We start from the raw sequence: 20,634 nt of genomic DNA on the forward strand, positions 1-20,634 counted from the left end.
ACCAACTGGTGGCAGTGGTGATACTCTTGCACGAACTGGTGGCAGTGGTGATACTCTTACACCAACTGGTGGCAGTGGTGATACTCTTACACCAACTGGTGGCAGTGGTGATACTCTTACACCAACTGCTGGCAGTGGTGATACTCTTACAGCAACCGGTGGCAGTGGTGATACTCTTACACCAACTGGTGGCAGTGGTGATACTCTTACAACCACTGGTGACAGTGGTGATACTCTTACACCAACTGATGGCAGTGGTGATACTCTTACACTAACTGGTGTTGGGAGCCATCAAGTCAGGGCCCTTAAAAATCTTATTTGTTCATCACCACAAAATCGATCAGAGCCACAAAGGCTGATCCATTTAGTACATAGAGGGCAAATAACATTAACAATCTGGGGCAAACACAAAGACACACACATATAATGTATAATCAGAAAAATGTCAAACATACTTTAGTTGATAATAAAATTTTGTATTCCAATTTAAACTACCTGTAAAAAGAATAAAAATTCTTCCAAGCAGTTTCTTTTCTCTTCATTTAACAGTCAGATTTCATGAAAAGTCTGCAATAAACTGACATCCCGCCCAGGATGTACCACAACCTGAGATGGGCTCCAGACCCCCTGAAACCCTGATCAGAATAAGCACCTAGAAGGTGAAAGGATTGATTTCTTGAAAAATGTTTCTTAATTTTGTAGTTTTTCCCCATATGGGGGCAGCAGAGCTCTTTATGAAGACAAGTATGACCATCTGCATTTATTAAGAGGCTCCTTCTACCCCCCAGGGAGGTAAACAAATTCACCCACCTGCCCGTCATATAAATGAGGTTCCTCTAAACACACAGACTTCACCATCAAATCAGCCAAAGACTTTGTGTTACAATGGAAGCTCTGAGAGTCCTGATACTTTTAATGCCTTTATTTTCATGTAAGATCACTGTACTTTATAGATTATTTTTTTTTACTCAAACTCCAGATATTTTTCTATATACTGTTTGCATTTTAAAAATTGCATCAATTAATGAAGTTAATAATCTTATTTTTTTACAGGTGCACATTGCAATACTGAGCTCACTCAACCAGACTCAGTGACTGTAAAACCAGGAGAGTCTCTGACCATCTCCTGTAAGGTCTCTGGTTATTCACTCACTGACAGCAGCTACTGTACATGTTTCTTTTGAAAATCATCTGATAAAGCACTGCAGTGGTTTTCTAGTGTTTGTGGTGATGGGAACACGTATTACATGGATTCACTAAAGAATAAATTCACCATCTCCAGAGACACCTCCAGCAGCACAGTGTCCTTACAAGGGAGGAGCCTGCAGACTGAAGACACAGCTGTGTACTACTGTGCACGACAATCACAGTGAGAGAATGTAATGGGAGAGTGATACAAAAACGTTGACTTAATGTGCAATCTTATGAAATAGGTAATATCACTGCCGGTCAAAATTTAAGAAACTAAATCATTTTATATTAAATAAAAATACCTGATGTTTATGGTGGTTGGGAAGTTTGGGCTGTCAAATCTATTAAAATTCCCTGACACTTCCTTCCCCACCTATTTTTAATGCAATAACTTAGTGGTGAGTGAGAGTGAGACGCCCTTTGATCCCCGTGGCTGAACATCCATCCATCATCCATCTATCCATCCATCCATCCATCCATCCATCCATCCATCTATCCAATCTTCTTGCAGCCACTAATTCTCGTCACGTTACAGGGGGGCTTAGAACTCAATCCAGGCAGCATAGGGCACCAGGCCAGGATACATCCTAGACGGGATGCCTAAAAGCACGTCTATGGACATCAGAGAACCCAGTGGAAAGAGATGGGATTCAACACGCAATATTGGAGGTTTGAGAAAATAAGGTTACCGACAAAGGATAAGATTTTAGATGCAAAACAATGTTTTTTAACTTTTGTTTTGCCACATGTGGTACTAAGGCTGAAGTAAATACACAGAATGCACCAGGAGTATTACTAGGATCTTAAGACACCAGGGTCTCAGCCCAGAGACCTGACCTGTCTGAGGGTCATACTGAATTCTCTCTCTCTCTCTCTCTCTCTCTCTCTTTCTGAAGTTATCAGCACTGCAGCACTGCAGAGGTTTTGGGAAACGCAGCCCTGGACTGGCACTGCTGTGATGTATGAGATTCTCAGAATGAGAGTCTAGGCTTTAAAGATCTGAGCTAAACAATCATTCGGGACTCATTTGGATTCATTTGGGGCTTCAGTCCTTAATCCCCCAGGCTTGTGATGCATCTGTAATATACATTAAGATAAGACAGTGACAACTACTGCTCTGGGTTATATGGATTTGGTTTGGGTATAATCATGTGTCGTATGTGTCAAATATAGTCTAATAAATCACTGAATCAGTAAGTATTTATGAAAATAAACATGCAATTTCAACTGCAAATCTTTTGAAATTATGTTGAAAAACCTGAGTATATGAAGTTATGAGTCCCTGTACAATAGTACAGATTCTGTTTCTCATATAAGTCCCTATATAATAGTACAGATCCTGTTTCTCATATTAGTCCCTATATAATAGTACAGATCCTGTTTCTCATATGAGTCCCTGTATAATAGTACAGATCCTGTTTCTCATATGAGTCCCTGTATAATAGTACAGATCCTGTTTCTCATATGAGATCCCGCACTGCCCTGACTCTGCCATTTACCTTCAGTATATCTGCCCACCCAGTGAGGAGGAGTTCATGCAAATTCTGACATCATCATCATATATTTATCTCTCTGCACTGAGTGGTGACTGGATCTGAATCTGTCAGTCATGGCATTTTTAACGAGGTTCCCAGTAGTTCTGATGGTTATATACTTAACAGGTAAATATTCAGCAAAAGGTTTATATTTCAGTTTTAAATGTCAGTAATTCTCATTTCTTGCTTTCTCTGTTTCTCTAGGTGTTGATACACAGACTCTGACTGAGTCTGAACCAGCAGTTAAAAAGCCGGGAGAATCACACAGACTGACATGTACAGCCTCTGGGTTCACATTCAGTAACTATCCTATGAACTGGGTCAGACAGGCTCCTGGGAAGGGACTGGAGTGGATCGCTTATGCATATAGCAGTAGCACTTACTACTCCCAGTCTGTTCAGGGCAGATTCACCATCTCCAGAGACAACGGCAGGAACCAGGTGTATTTACAGATGAACAGCCTGAAAGCTGAAGACACGGCTGTGTACTACTGTGCCAGACACTCACAGTGATGGGGGCTGTGGGGAAGCCGTACAAATACTACTTCCTCATAGAGAATAAGGATGTCTTAGTGTCTAATTTAATCAAATTCAGATCTCTCTTCACTTATAAATTTACAAATATAAATTAGCACTGTCGCCTCACACCTCTAGGACCCGGGTTCGAGTCCCCGCCTGGGTTATATGTGCGTGGAGTTTGCAATGTTCTCCCCATGTCGTCGTGGGGTTTCCTCCGGGTACTCCGTTTTCCCCCCGCAGTCCAAAAACATGCTGAGGCTAATTGGAGTTCTTAAATTGCCCGTAGGTGTGCATGTGTGAGTGAATGGTGTGTGTGTGTGCCCTGCGATGGGCTGGCCCCCCATCCTGGGTTGTTCCCTGCCTCATTCCCATTGCTTCCGGGATAGGCTCCGGACCCCCCGCAACCTAGTAGGATAAGCGGTTTGGAAAATGGATGGATGGATGGGTGGCATCTGTAATAAGTTGAAAACATATTGGGTGTAATGAAGTGATGAAGGATCTTACAGGGAGCTGTTTGCTGCTGTTTAAGTTCTTCTCCATAAGGGGGCGCCAGAGCTCCTTACGGAGGGTCATACAGACTTCTGTGTTCAGGGTGACTCAGAACAGCAGGCTGTAAAGCTTATGGCACTGCAGTGTGTTACTCTACTCAGGATTCAGTGAGAGACGTCTGACTATAATCCTCTGTCTGTGACCTTCATCACACAGGAATCATTAGGGAATCCAATCTAATTCTGGCCCTTAGAAGTTTATTTAAGTTTAACTTATCTAGCAAACACTTTATTCCCATGTGGCATACGAGTGAAGAAAGCTTGTGGTCAGAGAGCAGGTCAGCCAGTATCCCTGGAACAGTCAGAGTTAAGGGCCGTGCTCAAGGGCCCAACAGTGATATAAAAACTCAGAGCAGCTGAACCTATGACCTTCCAGACATGGGCGCAGAGCCCTACCCTGCTGGGCTGTACACTCTGTGTTAATGTCATTGTGGCTACAGGCATATTTTCTGATTTGCACAAAATGTGTCATTATTGTTACACAATAACCACGAATCTCTCTTATTAAAATGTTAATTCTCCAGTTTCATTAGAGTGTATCCCTGCTTGTCAGGTTCCTTTCCTGGAGTTGTAGGCAGTTGCTATATTACTATTTATTGAAGTTGAAGTGTCAAATCTGAGAGGTCACTGAGATAATGGCAACAGGGGATTATGAAAATTGAATCAAAATACCTACTATATCTACTGCAACGTTAAAAATAGAGAAAAATATCTATATATAAGCATATATTTACCAAAGGTAATCAGACACGATTAGACCATCAGCAGATCTATAAGCCATTAATGCTCATTCTTCAGCTTGTGTCCATCTCAAACAGCACAGTTATCCATATACAGCAGTACAGCCATCTGTCTTTCTGCTTCACTTGATTTCACTCAACAATCCCCAGAGATTCATTTGCTTCTGCTGGACTTTGTATAAAAGCCAGAGTGACACCTTCAAACACACAGACATCAGTCACATTCAAGGACGCCTCTGTAACACAATGGCTGCTACAACCACTTTATTCTTTTTACTGGGTGTTTTCACATGTAAGTCTATCTGCTGTAGTCAGTTAAACATGAAGTTTAAGTGCAGTTCTTGTTAATGATTTATTCTGTATTTCTTGACGTTCAAAAACACTCTTTTTTCCGTCAGGTGTTTATTGTAATGTTGAACTCACCCAGTCAGAGTCCATCACTGTGAAACCTGGAGGATCTCCAAGCATCTCCTGTAAAGTCTCTTATTCAGTCTCTAGTTATACTACACACTGGATCCGACAGCCTGCCGGGAAATCAATGGAGTGGATTGGGTATATTAACAGTGGTGGAGGCACTGGTTACAAAGAGTCACTTAAGAATAAATTCACCATCTCCAGAGACACCTCCAGCAGCACAGTGTCCTTACAAGGGAGGAGCCTGCAGACTGAAGACACAGCTGTGTACTACTGTGCACGAGAGTCACAGTGAGAGAATGTAATGGGAGAGTGATACAAAAACTCACTGAGACCTAATGTGATGCAGGTCTTATGCAAAGTGATTCTGTACTTAATATAATTCTCCTTACAATCTGTGGACAAAATATTACACCTTAATTAAGATTTATGACAGTAATTTTCAATTTATATGCTGCAATTTTTATTTCTATATTGAATCAAAATTCCTTTAATTTCTCTGATTATTTTATATATGACCATTATTTCATTTATCTTTGCTCTGATTGTATCCTAGTTATTCATTAAATCCAGTCATTCTGGCTTTTGACGTCACACAGGATTCACTTTGGCCGTCTCACAGACTGTAGTTTGTCTCTCTGACTCATCTCATAGGCTTCAATCCGAATACAATATTATACAGCTATTCACCTCCAGGTTAATTAACCCAAGTTATTAGTCTGAAAACTATCATCATTCATTTATAATATTCCATGTACCTGCACCAGCTAAAATATCAATCATATTTCAAAGTATGACCTTGACATCTTTCCGAATGGCCACTTGGCTGCATAAATACACCAGGCATGCAAAACAAACATAAGACTCAGAGTAATACATGCCCAGGAGAAGGTACAGACGGTAAATATCAGAGATCTGATTACAGGGTCCTGTGTACAATGAGGTTTGTCTAACTTTCTGCATGTTTATAATAGTACACTGTCTGAGACTATGGCCATTGTATCAGTGGCACTGAGACCATTCAAATGAGACAAAGCACAAGTCTGTACAGTGCTGTATATCACTTACAGACATAAAACAATGTTTCTCACATGTAAACATTCTGTGAGAGCTTTGTGTGACCTGCGTCTAGTAAAAGGTAAGAGGAGGTGGAGAGAAGAAGGGATGGGATTACAGTAGGAGGGTCTGTGAGACCAGGCCTGTCAGTCACTTCTCACTCGGGTGACATTCTGCTGCATCGTGTGTAATGGTCCCTTATTAACCCCAAAAATGTGGCACCAGAGCTCAATATGGGGAGAAGTATGAGCAGCTGTGTTCATGGAGACGCTCTTCATGCATTCATCTGTCCTTCATAACAATGATCTTCCACATGAGAAGCATCATTCCAGCCAGTTCTCTCGTGTGGCTCCCCACCTTTTAGAAATGCTTCCAGACCCATCTGTTCCATGAATTTCTCTGCCAGTCTTTCTGGTCCTTGAAAAGTCTTATCAGGTTCCTGCTTTGTTAGAAGTAGATGGATGCAGTTTTAATAGCAACCAGCAGATGTCCCCAGTGTCACAGAAAATACAGGCAGCAGAAGGACACAATAATTATACAGATGCTCCTCGACTAACGACGGTATGACGTCCCGATAAACTCATCGTAAGATGGAAATATGATCGATATGACACATAAATATATAAATAACTACTTACACTAAACATGAAAATAAACAAATTAATACTGTAATTAACTATTATTCATCCATCTGTGCATTTTCTGTACCTGCAGGTCTGCAGCCTGTCTCAGACTGGGGCACCAAGCAGTCACAGCGAAACTAAGTACCAGGAAATGAAAAGTAAATATATGAATACAAGTTTATCATTAGATGTGCAGTATTGTTTGGTTAAACACAGAATGAAAACACCATACCATGCGCTAAACACTATGAAATTCAAAGTTTGATAACTACTGAGTGCATCACTGTCACACAACCATACAGTCAGGAGGACGGTGGGGGAACTGGGGTGCTACGGCTATGGGGGGGAGGGGGGGGGAGGCTCGGAACTGCCTGGAGTGCTGCCAGGACTTGGTGGGGGTACAGGGACCGGTTAGGAGGGGGGCAGTGTACCACGAGGGGAACCCAATGAGCAAAGCATGCTGGGCTGGTGCCAGTACAGTGAACAGCTCTGTGTATTTATCGTGTTGTTATTGTCCTCTACATTAATGTCCTGTACAGTGTTAATGTTAATTGGGGGGGTGTGCACCCACCATCTGTAACATGAGGAGTCGGAACGGTCAGTGTGTGCTGTAAGTGTGACTGACGTAACATCAGTAAATGCCATTTCACACTGTGTTCCTGCACTACTGTGCATTCACTGTACTCATTTATTCACTCAACACCATAATATTTAATATTTACTGTAGTATTTATAGTAATAATTAATAGACAGTCAGGACTGAAATTATAACAGGGAGAGGGTATGACTCTAAAATTTGAGACTAATTAAACTATACAGTTAGTCCTGTTTGTTAATGTTGCCTTACAGTGAGGTCATACAGTCATACAGTGAGGTTGTATTCTGCAAAAGCGTGATTGTTGCTTGTGCACAGCCTTCCAGAAGAATACGTTCAGTTAGTTAGGCGTTACAAAGCAAATCAATTTGACGTGATGAATGTGATGAATTTTGGCTCCTCTAGCTCCACCCCTACCTCTATTGGAGTATTCAGTGCATATCTGCCACAGCTTTTAAAGGAGCCAGTGTCAGTGTGTGACAGAGAGCAGCAGTCACTGGGACTCAGTGCGTACTTTACCTCAGTGCTCCTCCCTCTGTCCTGCAGCCATGAAGCTCCTACCAGCCCTGCTCACCCTCACAGCACTGGCTCTCTCAGGTCCCTGTCTCTCTCCTCTCTGTCTCTCTTTCTCTCTGCATCTTTCTTTGTGCTCATCTAAAAGTCTGCTCTACCTCTTTATTTACAGGTGTGAAGGCTCAGGTTGTACTGACTGAGTCTGAACCAGTGGTGAAGAGACCAGGAGAATCACACAGACTGACATGTACAGCCTCTGGCTTCACAATCAGTGGTTGGTGGATGAACTGGGTCAGACAGGCTCCTGGGAAGGGACTGGAGTGGATCGCGTTTATCACTAGTGACAGTAGTAGCACTTACTACTCCCAGTCAGTTCAGGGGAGATTCACCATCTCCAGAGACAACGGCAAGAACCAGCTGTATTTACAGATGAACAGCCTGAAAGCTGAAGACACGGCTGTGTACTACTGTGCCAGACACTCACAGTGATGGGGGCTGTGGGGAAGCCGTACAAATACTACTTCCTCACAGAGAATAAGGATTTCACATTATTATTTATCCTGGAGTTGAGTGTATCTGTTCATTTTTTGACATTCAGTTGAAGTTGTAAAAAACCAACTTATTAGACATTTATAAATTCAAAAATTACAATATTTAAAATTCTTAAAACAGTGACTTTCTCCTATCGCCACACTTACGAGCAGCAATACTTTAAAATTGTAACCTCTGCAGCCAAGTGACCAGAGATGGTCATACTTTACCCGCTGTGGGGTGATGAGGATGGGCGCTGTGACTCTGTCCCAAACCATCACTTCTAATTTCAGGGTCTGTATAATGACTGTCTGAGCTTTGCTCCAGGCTCAGCCATGTTTGCTGTTGTTCTGGACAGGATGTACAGCTGCTGTGAACCTCCCTGTAATCTGTCAGCTAGATTTTCAGTTCCTGTTTTAATTCTGAGCTGTGTCTCATGGCCCCTAGTCCACTGGAGACCCCTTTCCTGGTCTGGTTCCACACTTTTCCTTGTATCCTGTGACCATCAGCCCTCCTCACTTGAGTCCTGCCTCACAGAACTTGTTCCCCAGCCGTTTGACCCCTCAGAAGCCCAAAGCCTGGTTGGCTGCCTGTTTCCCACAGTGTGGCTTTTGCCAAAGGACTAAGGGACTGTCATTACTGTGCTCGACAGTGACAGTGACAGGAGAGACTGCAGGGCTTTACAGAACCTTCAGCTCTGAGGGTCCCTCAGGATGTCGGAGGCAGTGTGTGGCTCAGTGGGTTATGATTGTACTCATGATCAGATGGTCACTGGTTTAATCATGTGATCAGCAGAGTGATGTCACTGAGGGCCCCTGAGCAAGAGCCTTAACCCTCCGGTGTCCAGCAATTGTCTGATCCTGCTTTATGAAAAAGGTCTTTTACTTTGAATAGAAGCAGTTGCTAAATAAACCAAGTATAAGTACATCTGTGTCAAAACTTTATTAAAATACATTCCATTGAGGGTATTTTTTGAAGAATGCAGTATATTGACATATTCAAGTAAAGCAACTAAAAAAGATGAATTGCCCAGCTGAATGGTGTCAAAAAGTTATCAAAATAAAATGCAATCAATGCAGTTCCAGCCAGAACCACAAGATGTCCTCAGAGTGACAGTAAATGCAGGCAGCAGAGGGACACAAACATTACAGTGATACTCATTTTCAACAGCAACTATGTTACATTTGTCTTGTGAATCATTGCCTGATTTATGTAATATGACTGATAAAGTTTTAAATATGACCAGTTTCATACATATATATGATTCTATTTGTTGAAAACTGAGTAACTGACTTAGTAAAGGAATATAAGAAAATAACTTTGCACAACAGACAATAACATCCATCCATTTTCCGAACTGATTATCCTACTGGGTCACGGGGGGTCCAGAGCCTATCCCAGAAGCAATGGGCACGAGGCAGGGAACAGACCAGGATGGGGGGCCAGCCCATCGCAGGGCACACTCACACACCATTCACTCTCGCATGCACACCTACGGGCAATTTAGTAACTCCGATTAGCCTCAGCATGTTTTTGGACTGTGGGGGGAAACCGGAGTACCCGGAGGAAACCCCACGATGACATGGGGAGAACATGCAAACTCCACACACATGTGACCGAGGCAGGGACTCGAACCCGGGTCCCGGAGGTGTGAAGCAACAGTGCTAACCACTGCACCACCATGCCACCCCAGACAACAACATAAATTAATTAAATAAAATCTATTCCCTATTAATGAATTTTATTTATTTTTTTTTCTCTGTAGAATTTTGATTTTACAAAAAGTGTTATTATTTCTAGACTCCATGGCACATGAACTATTTGTATATTTATGTTTTACATATTAAATTAATCTGATTATCATGTGACCACACCCACTACCTGCCTGGCAGAGGAGGATCCTGTACAAACCTGCCACAGCTTTTAAAGGAGCCAGTGTCAGTGTGTGACAGAGAGCAGCAGTCACTGGGACTCAGTGTGTACTTTACCTCAGTGCTCCTCCCTCTGTCCTGCAGCCATGAAGCTCCTACCAGCCCTGCTCACCCTCACAGCACTGGCTCTCTCAGGTCCCTGTCTCTCTCCTCTCTGTCTCTCTTTCTCTCTGCATCTTTCTTTGTGCTCATCTAAAAGTCTGCTCTACCTCTTTATTTACAGGTGTGAAGACTGAGATTGTACTGACTGAGTCTGAACCAGCGGTGAAGAGACCAGGAGAATCAAACAGACTGACATGTACAGCCTCTGGGTTCCCACTCAGTAGCTATTACATGAACTGGATCAGACAGGCTCCTGGGAAGGGACTGGAGTGGATTGCTAGAATTGACCCTGCCGATAACAGAAAATGGCATTCCCAGTCTATTCAGGGCAGATTCACCATCTCTTGTGACAACAACAAGAAGGAAGTGTATTTACAGATGAACAGCCTGAAAGCTGAAGACACGGCTGTGTACTACTGTGCCAGAGAGTCACAGTGATGGGGGCTGTGGGGAAGCCGTACAAATACTACTTCCTCACAGAGAATAAGGATGTTATTTCTATTATATTTATCTGTTAATTTTTTGACATTCAGATGAGGTTGTAAAAAACTAAATTATTAGAAATAAAAATTGAAAAAAATACAATATTTCAAATTCATTAATACAGAGGCTTTCTCCACATTTAAGAGCAATAATACTTAAAAATTGTAAGTTTTGCAGTCAAATGACCACTGATACTTTTCCCGCTGTGGGGTGATGAGGATGGGCGCTGTGACTCTGTCCCAAACCATCACTTCTAATTTCAGGGTCTGTATAATGACTGTCTGAGCTTTGCTCCAGGCTCAGCCATGTTTGCTGTTGTTCTCGACAGGATGTACAGCCGCTGTGAACCTCCCTGTGGTGAGAATAGTGATGTTACTCTTGGACCCTTAAACAAGCCCATAAATCTCTTATTACTCCTGCAATTGTCTGACCCAGCTTTCTCGAAAACATGTGTGGCTTTGAGTAAAAGCAGCTGCTAAATAAAGAGAATGTAAGCACATCCGTGTTAAACTTCAAATAAATATATATTCCTTTGAGTGAACTTTGTGGAAGAATGCAGTTCATTCACTTCTTCAGTAAAAGAATATAAAAATATATGGCAAAAGAAATCTGGATGGATTGTTACTGTGGAATGAAAATTGCATCGGTCTACTTTTTGAAAATTGCGACATGTTACTATAGATTTAATACGCCAATTCTCCTCTGTCTACTGAATTTACCATCGAAATCCATCCATTTTCAGTAACTGCTTGTCCTATGGGGCATTTGGAGCTCAAATCTCAGAGGCTACAGGTGCAGGGCAGGGAACAACCCAGCAGGGGTACCAACCCAAGACAGGGCATCAACCCAAGACAGGGCATCAACCCATCGCAGGGCACCAACCCAAGACAGGGCCTCAACCCATCGCAGGGCACCAACCCAAGACAGGGCTTCAACCCATCGCAGGGCACCAACCCAAGACAGGGCCTCAACCCATCGCAGGGCACCAACCCAAGACAGGGAATCGACCCATCGCAGGACACCAATCCAAGACAGGGCATCGACCTATTGCAGGGCACCAACCCAAGACAGGGAATCGGCCCATCGCAGGACACCAATCCAAGACAGGGCATCGACCTATTGCAGGGCACCAACCCAAGACAGGGAATCGACCCATCGCAGGACACCAATCCAAGACAGGGCACCGACCTATCTCAGGGCACATCCACACACCTACAAACAATTTGGTGACTCTAATTAACCCCCCCATGTCATCGTGGGGTTTCCTCTGCTTTCCCCCCACAGTCCAATTGTCAAGACAAACAGGTCAAATTCCAAGCAGATGTGGCCTTGAAAGACTATTTTAAAGGAGCTGACGCTGCCACTTTCTGCTTCCGAATGGTCCTGGAGACAGTGTTCAGGTCTGAGGAAAATAGTCCTGTACATTTTGACCATGTTCAGCTCCACATACAGCTGTGAGGCAACTTCTCCACAATGAACATTATCGAGTCGAAATATCATTCTAGGCTCACGAGTGAGAACCTGCACGTATGTATGAGAATGGCCCTGTCACCATTCCAGACCAGATTTAAAATCCTGGCAGGACAAGCTAAAGTTCACTGGGATACAGGAGGAAAGAAAGTGAAAAGGAGATATTAAAGCTGTTCAGTTGTTTAGTTGTGTTAAGATTGTTTATAATAAAATTAGTAGAAACTGTTAAGATGTGAAATAATGTTCCGGACCTTTGCTCGAGGAAGTTTTCCATAACTGGACCTCTTTGAATTTTAATTGAATACCCCTGATATACCGTATAAAATGTGGGCTACATTAAACTGAAGATGTCCCATTGTTCTAGCAATAGTTAGCTAGCCAAAGGCACACAGTAATCTTACTATCTGGTGTTAGCACTAGCTACAGGGCTTGAAATTCATTTTTCACAATGGGGAGAATTCCCCTATTATGAGTAGCACAGGGTGAGGAATTTTATATTTTCAGGGCGCAGGGCTGCAATAAAAAGAAAAGAAAATCCTGCATGGATTCAATAACCATGTGATTTTTAGTGGAATCCGCTTCCCTGTTTGTCTTGACAAACCCTGCTTGGTTACTGGCACCTGGGTGGAAATAGCATCTGCCGACATTAAATCCTCATGTAAACATAGTATATTTATACCTATCTAACAGCAAACCTATTTTGCATCCACTTGTATACATAGTGAAATATGTAAATTAGACTTTTAAAAAATTATTTTAAATTATACAATTTATATACTTCATCTTCAGGGCTGAGGATGATATTAAATCTCTTAAGCAGAGCACTTTATGTAGGGAAGTACGACCAACTGCATTTATAAAGAGGCTCCTTCAACCCCCCAGGGAGGTAAACAAATTCACCCACCTGCCCGTCATATAAATGAGGTTCCTCTAAACACACAGACTTCAGCATCAAATCAGCCAAAGACTTTGTGTTACAATGGAAGCTCTGAGAGTCCTGATACTTTTAATGCCTTTATTTTCATGTAAGATAACGACCTTCTAGAAGATATATAGTTTGCATAGTAATATACAATCATATGCTGTATTCACAGCATGTTACTGCATTTAAAATGACTTCTGATTAAACATGTTAATTCTTTACAGGTGCACGGTGTAATATTGAATTCTCTCAGCCAGTTTCTATGACTGTTAAACCAGGAGAGTCTCTGACCATCTCCTGTAAGGTCTCTGGATACTCAGTGACTGATAACAGCTATGCCACAGGCTGGATTCGACAGCCTGCAGGGAAAACTCTGGAGTGGATCACACATATCTGGGGAGGTGGGACCATTCGTTTTAAGGAGTCTCTTAAAAGCAGATTCAGCATCTCGAAAGACTCCTCTAGCAGCACAGTGTCCTTACAAGGACAGAGCCTGCAGGCTGAAGACACAGCTGTGTACTACTGTGCTCGATACAGACACAGCGAGAGGATGTAATGAGAGGTTGGTACAAAAACCTGACCATCTGTGACTGTCTCAGTTGCTGTCATTCAAATCCCCCAAAAAGTTACATATAGGTCAATTCTGTTGTTTCAGTAACGGCCACAGTGTCCCCTTCAGACATTAAGGCAATCCCAGCATTATCGATGTGGAACTTAGACTCAAACTGGAAAACGAAATGCCTCAGGGCGCAGAAAGCTTTGTATGAATTAGTCTTTTCATGCAACCTCTTTAAGCTAAAATTTAATTGAAATATTATAAATACATAGCATTTTATCTGTGTTATGGATGTGAAATCAAACAAACCACTGCGTGTAACTGCCGTTCAGCTTAATTACATTTATCAAGGTTTCCCTCTGCGATACAAAACACGTCATTAGTTGAACTGGTGCCTCCAAATTGCCCATTGTGTGAGAGTGTCTGTCCTGTGATAGTCTGGTATCTTACTGGATGTCTTCTGACTTATACCCTGTGATTCCTGGAAAGGTCTCTAGGTGCATTCTGACATTATACTCAACAACTGGTATGGAAGTTACATGGATGGTAGCATGTGCAATTGCAATTCAAGCCATAAGATGTCCTCAGTTTCCAAGTAAAATCAAACTGTACGACAGAATGCACACTGGAATCACTAGCCAGTAGCAAAATGTATTACATGTATATTATATTCATAAACTGTTCGAAATACCATGTGTAAATATTTACATGCATTTTAGAGGGTATTAAAGATGTGTATATTTGCGTTTCATATGTCGTACAATCAGTTCAAATCTAAAGAAAAATTATATTTATCTTGCAAGAAACTAAAAATTTCAAATTAATTTGAAGAGTATTGTGATCTATATATATATGGACATTTTTAAGAATTTCTCTTATTAGTGTCACGAAATAAATATCTACACTCCTTTAAATCGCTTCATAGTCTATGGCCATTATAAACAAAATTGTCCGGAGTTAATATATATTTATAGAAACCTTTACTTTTAGTTTCTGAAAACTAAATTAGTTGGTTTTGAATGTGAACACTGTCCGCTCCTTCATGGACCCCTCCTCCAACGAGAGGAGGATCCTGTACAAACCTGCCACAGCTTTTAAAGGAGCCAGTGTCAGTGTGTGACAGAGAGCAGCAGTCACTGGGACTACTTTACCTCAGTGCTCCTCCCTCTGTCCTGCAGCCATGAAGCTCCTACCAGCCCTGCTCACCCTCACAGCACTGGCTCTCTCAGGTCCCTGTCTCTCTCCTCTCTGTCTCTCTTTCTCTCTGCATCTTTCTTTCTGCTCATCTAAAAGTCTGCTCTACCTCTTTATTTACAGGTGTGGAGGCTCAGATTGTACTGACTGAGTCTGAACCAGTGGTGAAGAGACCAGGAGAATCACACAGGCTGACATGTACAGCCTCTGGGTTCACATTCAGTAGCTATCATATGCACTGGGTCAGACAGGCTCCTGGGAAGGGACTGGAGTGGGTCGCTTATATTAGTAGTGGCAGCAGCTATATTTACTACTCCCAGTCTGTTACAATTTGGAAAATTGTAATTAATGCAAACTGAACAATGAAAAATGTATATTTATGAAATTGTTTGTGTTTCTTTTACATTCACCTGCATAAATTAGTTGTGCATTTGAATAATTTGAAAGAGAAAAATCATACAGAAAAATCCACTTTTTGGCAACTAAAATAGACGAGGCGACACACCAGGTTGTTACCGCAAGATAATCAAAAGGAAAATATGGAAAAGAAAGAACAATATTTTCGGCAAATGACAGAACCCAAGCTGAGCAGAAATTCCATCCATCCATCCATTTTCTTAACCGCTTATCCTACTGGGTGACGGGGGGTCCGGAGCCTATCCCGGAAGAAATGGGCATGAGGCAGGGAACAACCCAGGATGGAGGGCCAGCCCATCACAGGGCACAGTCACACACCATTCATTCACATACGCACTCCTACAGGCAATTTAGTAACTCCAATTAGACTCAGCATGTCCTTGGACTGTGGGGGGAAACCGGAGTACCCGGAGGAAACCCCACGACGACATGGGGAGAACATGCAAACTCCGCACACATGTGACCCAGGCGGAGACTCGAACCCGGGTCCCAGAGGTGTGAGGCAACAGTGCTAAATACTGCACCACCATGCCGCCCCCTGAGCAGAAATGAACAATAAAATCTGTCAGGAGAAAAAGCAGAAACATAAAGGAGCAGCATTTAGTGGAGGCTAATGCTAATGAGACAGATCTCAGGAAGGAGTAAGAAAAGTGCAACGCAGGTGAAAAGTTTGATGTAACCTGCAGGTGGCGATAGTGTATATCACATTGCTGCATGTTTAACTAATAGCACATGATCGTTATGTGAATGACGCCATCATGGTCTTTATGAGCTCCCACACCTCAGAGTTTATATATTAATCACTTCCTACAGGGCACCAACAAACGGCTTATGCAAAGGTACAAAATGGCTGCATAGAACATGGAGAAGTCCTGGTCCTGCCAGTTAGAGTAGCTGTGTGACATTCACAAACGACTGGTTCATAGGGAGCAGGTTCCTTACAAGAACTGTACTCTTGAACACTGTGCGGCATGTTCTCCGCATGTCGTCGTGGTACTCCGGTTTCCCCCCACAGTCCAAAAACATACTTAGGCTAATTGGAGTTACGAAATTTCCCATATGTGTGAGTGAATGGTGTGTGAGTGTGCCCTGCGATGGGCTGGCCCCCCATCTTGGGTTGTTCCCTGCCCATTGCTTCTGGGATAGGCTCCGGACCCCCTGCGACCCAGTATGATAAGCGGTTTGGAAAATGGATGGATGGATAAACCTGGGTCTATTAAAAGAAGGTGATGCTGCCTGAACCACCAACCAAGGCTGGGAGGAAAGGGAGGAACACTAGTCAAAGGAAGGAAGAAAAACAGCCCACCCTATCTCATGGTCACGGATACAAAAGTCAGGGAGTGTTATGAAGAAGACACCACACTTAAGACCATTGGTTTTATGCAGTGAATTACACCAGAGAGAGTTTTTGCATTTTAGCTGTGTTATGTAACATTCCTCAGACTTCATTTTAATGTTTTCTTCAGCACAACAAAGTCCCACGGTAACAAAAGCGCTGAGGCCAGGATCGTTAAATGCAATGTGGGGAGTGCAGACCAGCTGCGCTGGGGGATCGTGCCCAGTCACGGTAAAAGGCAAACGGGTAATTTGTGAATAAGCTCATAATCTAACTACAGCTTCTTGTATTGTGGGAGGCGTGTGTAACCTGATGTTGTTCCACATACCAATATCACTACGTATCAGTATCACAAAACAAAATATTAAATGTTAAGATTCTGTCATTCTTAAAATCTGAGTATTTAACATTATGTTCCATAGCGATTTGTGGAGATAAATGCCCTCGGACAGTAGCGTTCATTTCACAATTAAGTCTCTTTAAGTCATTGTTTTATGTTATGCAGGATGAATGTGCGATTTTTAATTAATCAACCTTTAAGGGTTATATGCTTACGGTGTTGTATACTATTCTCGGTGTACAAGTCAATTTATAAAAGTTTGTTCCTCTAATTATAGAATAATATATAGAATAATTATACAAGAGCTATAATTATTATGATGTTATTATTTAATTGTGTGGGCCGTGCTGCTTGATCACATTTGACTCCTCGGCACGTGGGACGCTGCCCGTTTGAGAGACGCGGCTTCACTTGTTTTCTGCACCAAGATGACGAGGTGGGTTGCCATTCTGCTCCCATTTTATCGGATAATTTATCTTATTATTTAGTATCTGTCAAATTTGCATACATTTTAAAATATGTTTGGTGAGGGCTCTGTTGAACAACTCCGCTTTGACCAGAAGGGAGACCACTAGCAGGTTCTGCTTTACTTGTCCCTATATGAGGTGTTGCGGTGTTAAGCTGATGATGCAGGTGGAGAGGTTTGAACACAGTGTCCCTCCTGAACAGGGCACGTCCCACAAGCTCAATCCCAGCCAAGCAGGCCTGAGTCCAGCTCTCACTCCCCCGATCCCCAGCAATGTCAACTTGGAAGGGGGTGTTCTGTACGCACAACTGAGACAACCCAGGTGGGGCTCAGCTTATCGGCTGCACTACCTGAGGCCTGACTCGACCAAGGTTGGCAAAATCGCCTTTAGGTATCACCCACCCTAGTGAGTGTCCAAGCTAGGGCCGTTCTCAGAACTCACCCTAGACGAGGTCCTGCTCAAAAGTTGTAATGACCGCCTGAGGTACCTGTCAGCCTTGCCCTTAATGAGTCAGTGGGTGCAGCCGGGCTGGCACACTTTTGGGCGTCCAATTGCTGAGAACTCCCCTTCGGTTCTGACAAACTGTACGATCGCAAGCAGTGACAGCAGAGTCACAGACAAGCTCAACCAACAGAGAGCGAATGGTAAGCACCTAGCACAGGAAGAGCTCAACCGATTAGGTCCAGAACGACTCCCTGATGTGATTGTGTATGTAACTGGTTGATTGTTGTTAATAGTGATTGAACTTCTATGCAAGTCACCTTGTTGGGGGAGAGGGAATGAATGAAAGCATGAAATGAAATAAAACCTAAATTAAATCAAAAAGGTAAAACATAAATCAAACCAAATGAATTGTGTTTCTTATTCAATTGTAAACATCAATTAGTTATGCAGCAATAACCAAATTAGATGTTAATGTGTTGTAATCAAATTGATTTAGTTCGTGAAGTTGATTAATGCTTTCCGGCAAGAACCTGTGTGTCCAATTATGCGTGTTGGTATTACCGCAGTTGACCACCAGAGACCCAACTCAGATGTTATTAACCTACTATGGCTGACCACTAGAGGTGCAATTTCAATGGAGTGGAGCTGCTCTGGCTTGCCACTAGAAGTGCAATTTCGAAATGGAGTGGTAGTTCTATGCCTGACCACTAGAAGCGCGATTTCGTAATGAAGTGGTAGTTCTATGTCTGACCACTAGAGGCGCGATTTCGAAATGGAGTGGTAGTTCTACGTCTGACCAATCGAGGCGCGATTTCGAAAGAGTGGTAGTTCTCCGGCTGACCACTAGAGGCGCGATTTCGAAATGGAGTGGTAGTTCTACGTCTGACCACTAGAGGCGCGATTTCGAAAGAGTGGTAGTTCTACGCCTGACCACTAGAGGCTCAATGGGGCGTTGCTCCTTCTGTGGGGGGGGGGGGGTCCCAGGCAAGTGAGCCTAAGGGGTAACAAAACAAATGGCGTCAGGTAGGCCTTCAGGGCTCTTACCTCTAAGTGGTTAGAGTGGCGTTCGCTGACTGCACGCGTAACCAAAGACATAGCTAGGCGGTTGCCGACGCTAGATGAGTGACTTTTACTGCATGCGCATGCCGCTTGCGGCCTTCTTCTGCGCCTTGTGCAGTTTAACCCATTAAAACAATTACTGAAGCGAGACAGCGCTCGCGTTACGGCGACGGATCTAAATGGTGAGTGCACTGTATCTCGTCGCAAATGGTGCTTAAACCACGGCGGGTCGCAAGCACAGGAGACTCCCAATTTCTAAATGACACACACACTTGGCTCACAGCGCAATGTGGTGTTAAACTTACTATGTCTAAAGCAGGCACACACATATGAGTAAGATCCTGATAGGTAGCTGAGCTATCGGTCTTATCTCAGGGAGTCCAAGCGCAACAGAATTCAGGTTAGAACATCGTAACAAGAATTCTTGTTCGCTAATAGAGAGATCTCTGCCAGGATATATAGAAACGGAGAAACTCGTCCGAGTCGATCCTAGAAACAACGCGCTATGTCTGAGAATCTCGTCAGATATAGGGTTAAGGTTTACTGCAGTTTAAAACGAAATAAACTAAAATAAAATAACCAAAAATAAAACAAAATAATATAACTACTAATAACAGAAATAAAATAACTATAATAAGCCCGTATGATCCCGCTTAAATGCCTTCAGATTGCACAGAGTGCGATTGATCCTCAACTTTTGCAACCAGTTAACAGTAGCGCTTATTCAACTGTACGTTCGATCATAAAAAGTTAAAATTGTGTGCTCACAATAAGTTTAAAGCTTGTGCCCGCATTCTTCACCAATAAATGTAGGAATTATTAGTTCAGGTAAATTTTAATATCTCCACCAATATGTTTTGAAATTAATTAACTTAATTATTATTTAATGCTGATTATTAACCAATTGTTATGCCGAATGATCGGCTCCTCCAAACTCAATTGTGAATCCCCGTGAATCTGTTAATGTGAGACTTAAATGGGATTCATTAATAACCAGTATCGCTCAATAACCTGTGTTAGAAGGCTGGTCCAGCGAGCTGCGTCAGCAGGTAATGTAAATGCTCGGTAGCGAAGCTCCCCTCACGGCCGATGAGAGAGAGTCTCGCGATATTTCAGGCGAGTTTGAGGTTTCAGAGCGTAGTAGCCAGATCGCACAGAGGCAGGTACTATTGTTGAGCACTGAATGACGGAGGCTGAAGTTGTGTAAAAGACATGCATTTATTCCTACAACTGACATAAGACAGACATTACACCTAACAAACAATAAACATGAAATAACGGAATAGACACAAACAATGTAATCATGAAAATGCAATGCCCAGATTTAAAACGAGTAACCTAAAAAGGGAAAAACTGTTCTGCAAAGCAAGCAGTTTGTGGAAACACAACCCTAAAGTAATATAGCAGGTGAATAGGACAGTTTAGCTTGTTAGAAATGAAAGGAAGTTGGTTTATTTGGCTGCAGGAAAGGGGGGGGGGGGTCTTGGCAGTTGCTTGCAGTGGCTGATGGGTGATGGCACTCAGGGAGGCGCGGTGTTTGCAGCGGTTGTTGGAGTGGAGCCCCTCTGATTCTCTCTCCTGGTGAATCTTGGGCTTGGTTGCAGTTCTCTGTCCAGCTGGGCCTTCACTGGCAGGCTTCAGGAGGGCTT

At 42.8% G+C, this 20,634-nt stretch overlaps 2 gene segments (V, D, J or C); both read left to right on the top strand.

Annotated features, from left to right (window-relative positions):
- The window catches only part of LOC125741972 (immunoglobulin heavy variable 3-30-like), a 40,417-nt gene extending 36,908 nt beyond the window's left edge, over positions 1-3,509 (top strand). Inside the window, 1 exon segment of the V gene segment in view lies at positions 3,167-3,509. Coding sequence covers positions 3,167-3,238 — 72 coding nt within the window.
- An 11,367-nt stretch (positions 3,510-14,876) lies between these two features.
- LOC125741978 (probable non-functional immunoglobulin heavy variable 3-38-3) overlaps positions 14,877-20,634 on the top strand; it is a 31,106-nt gene continuing 25,348 nt past the window's right edge. Inside the window, 1 exon segment of the V gene segment in view lies at positions 14,877-14,957. Within this exon segment, the coding sequence occupies positions 14,909-14,957 (49 nt within the window).

The sequence above is a fragment of the Brienomyrus brachyistius genome, chromosome 5 (assembly GCF_023856365.1).
Source record: "Brienomyrus brachyistius isolate T26 chromosome 5, BBRACH_0.4, whole genome shotgun sequence".
In the NCBI taxonomy this organism is placed as follows: Eukaryota; Metazoa; Chordata; class Actinopteri; order Osteoglossiformes; family Mormyridae; genus Brienomyrus; species Brienomyrus brachyistius.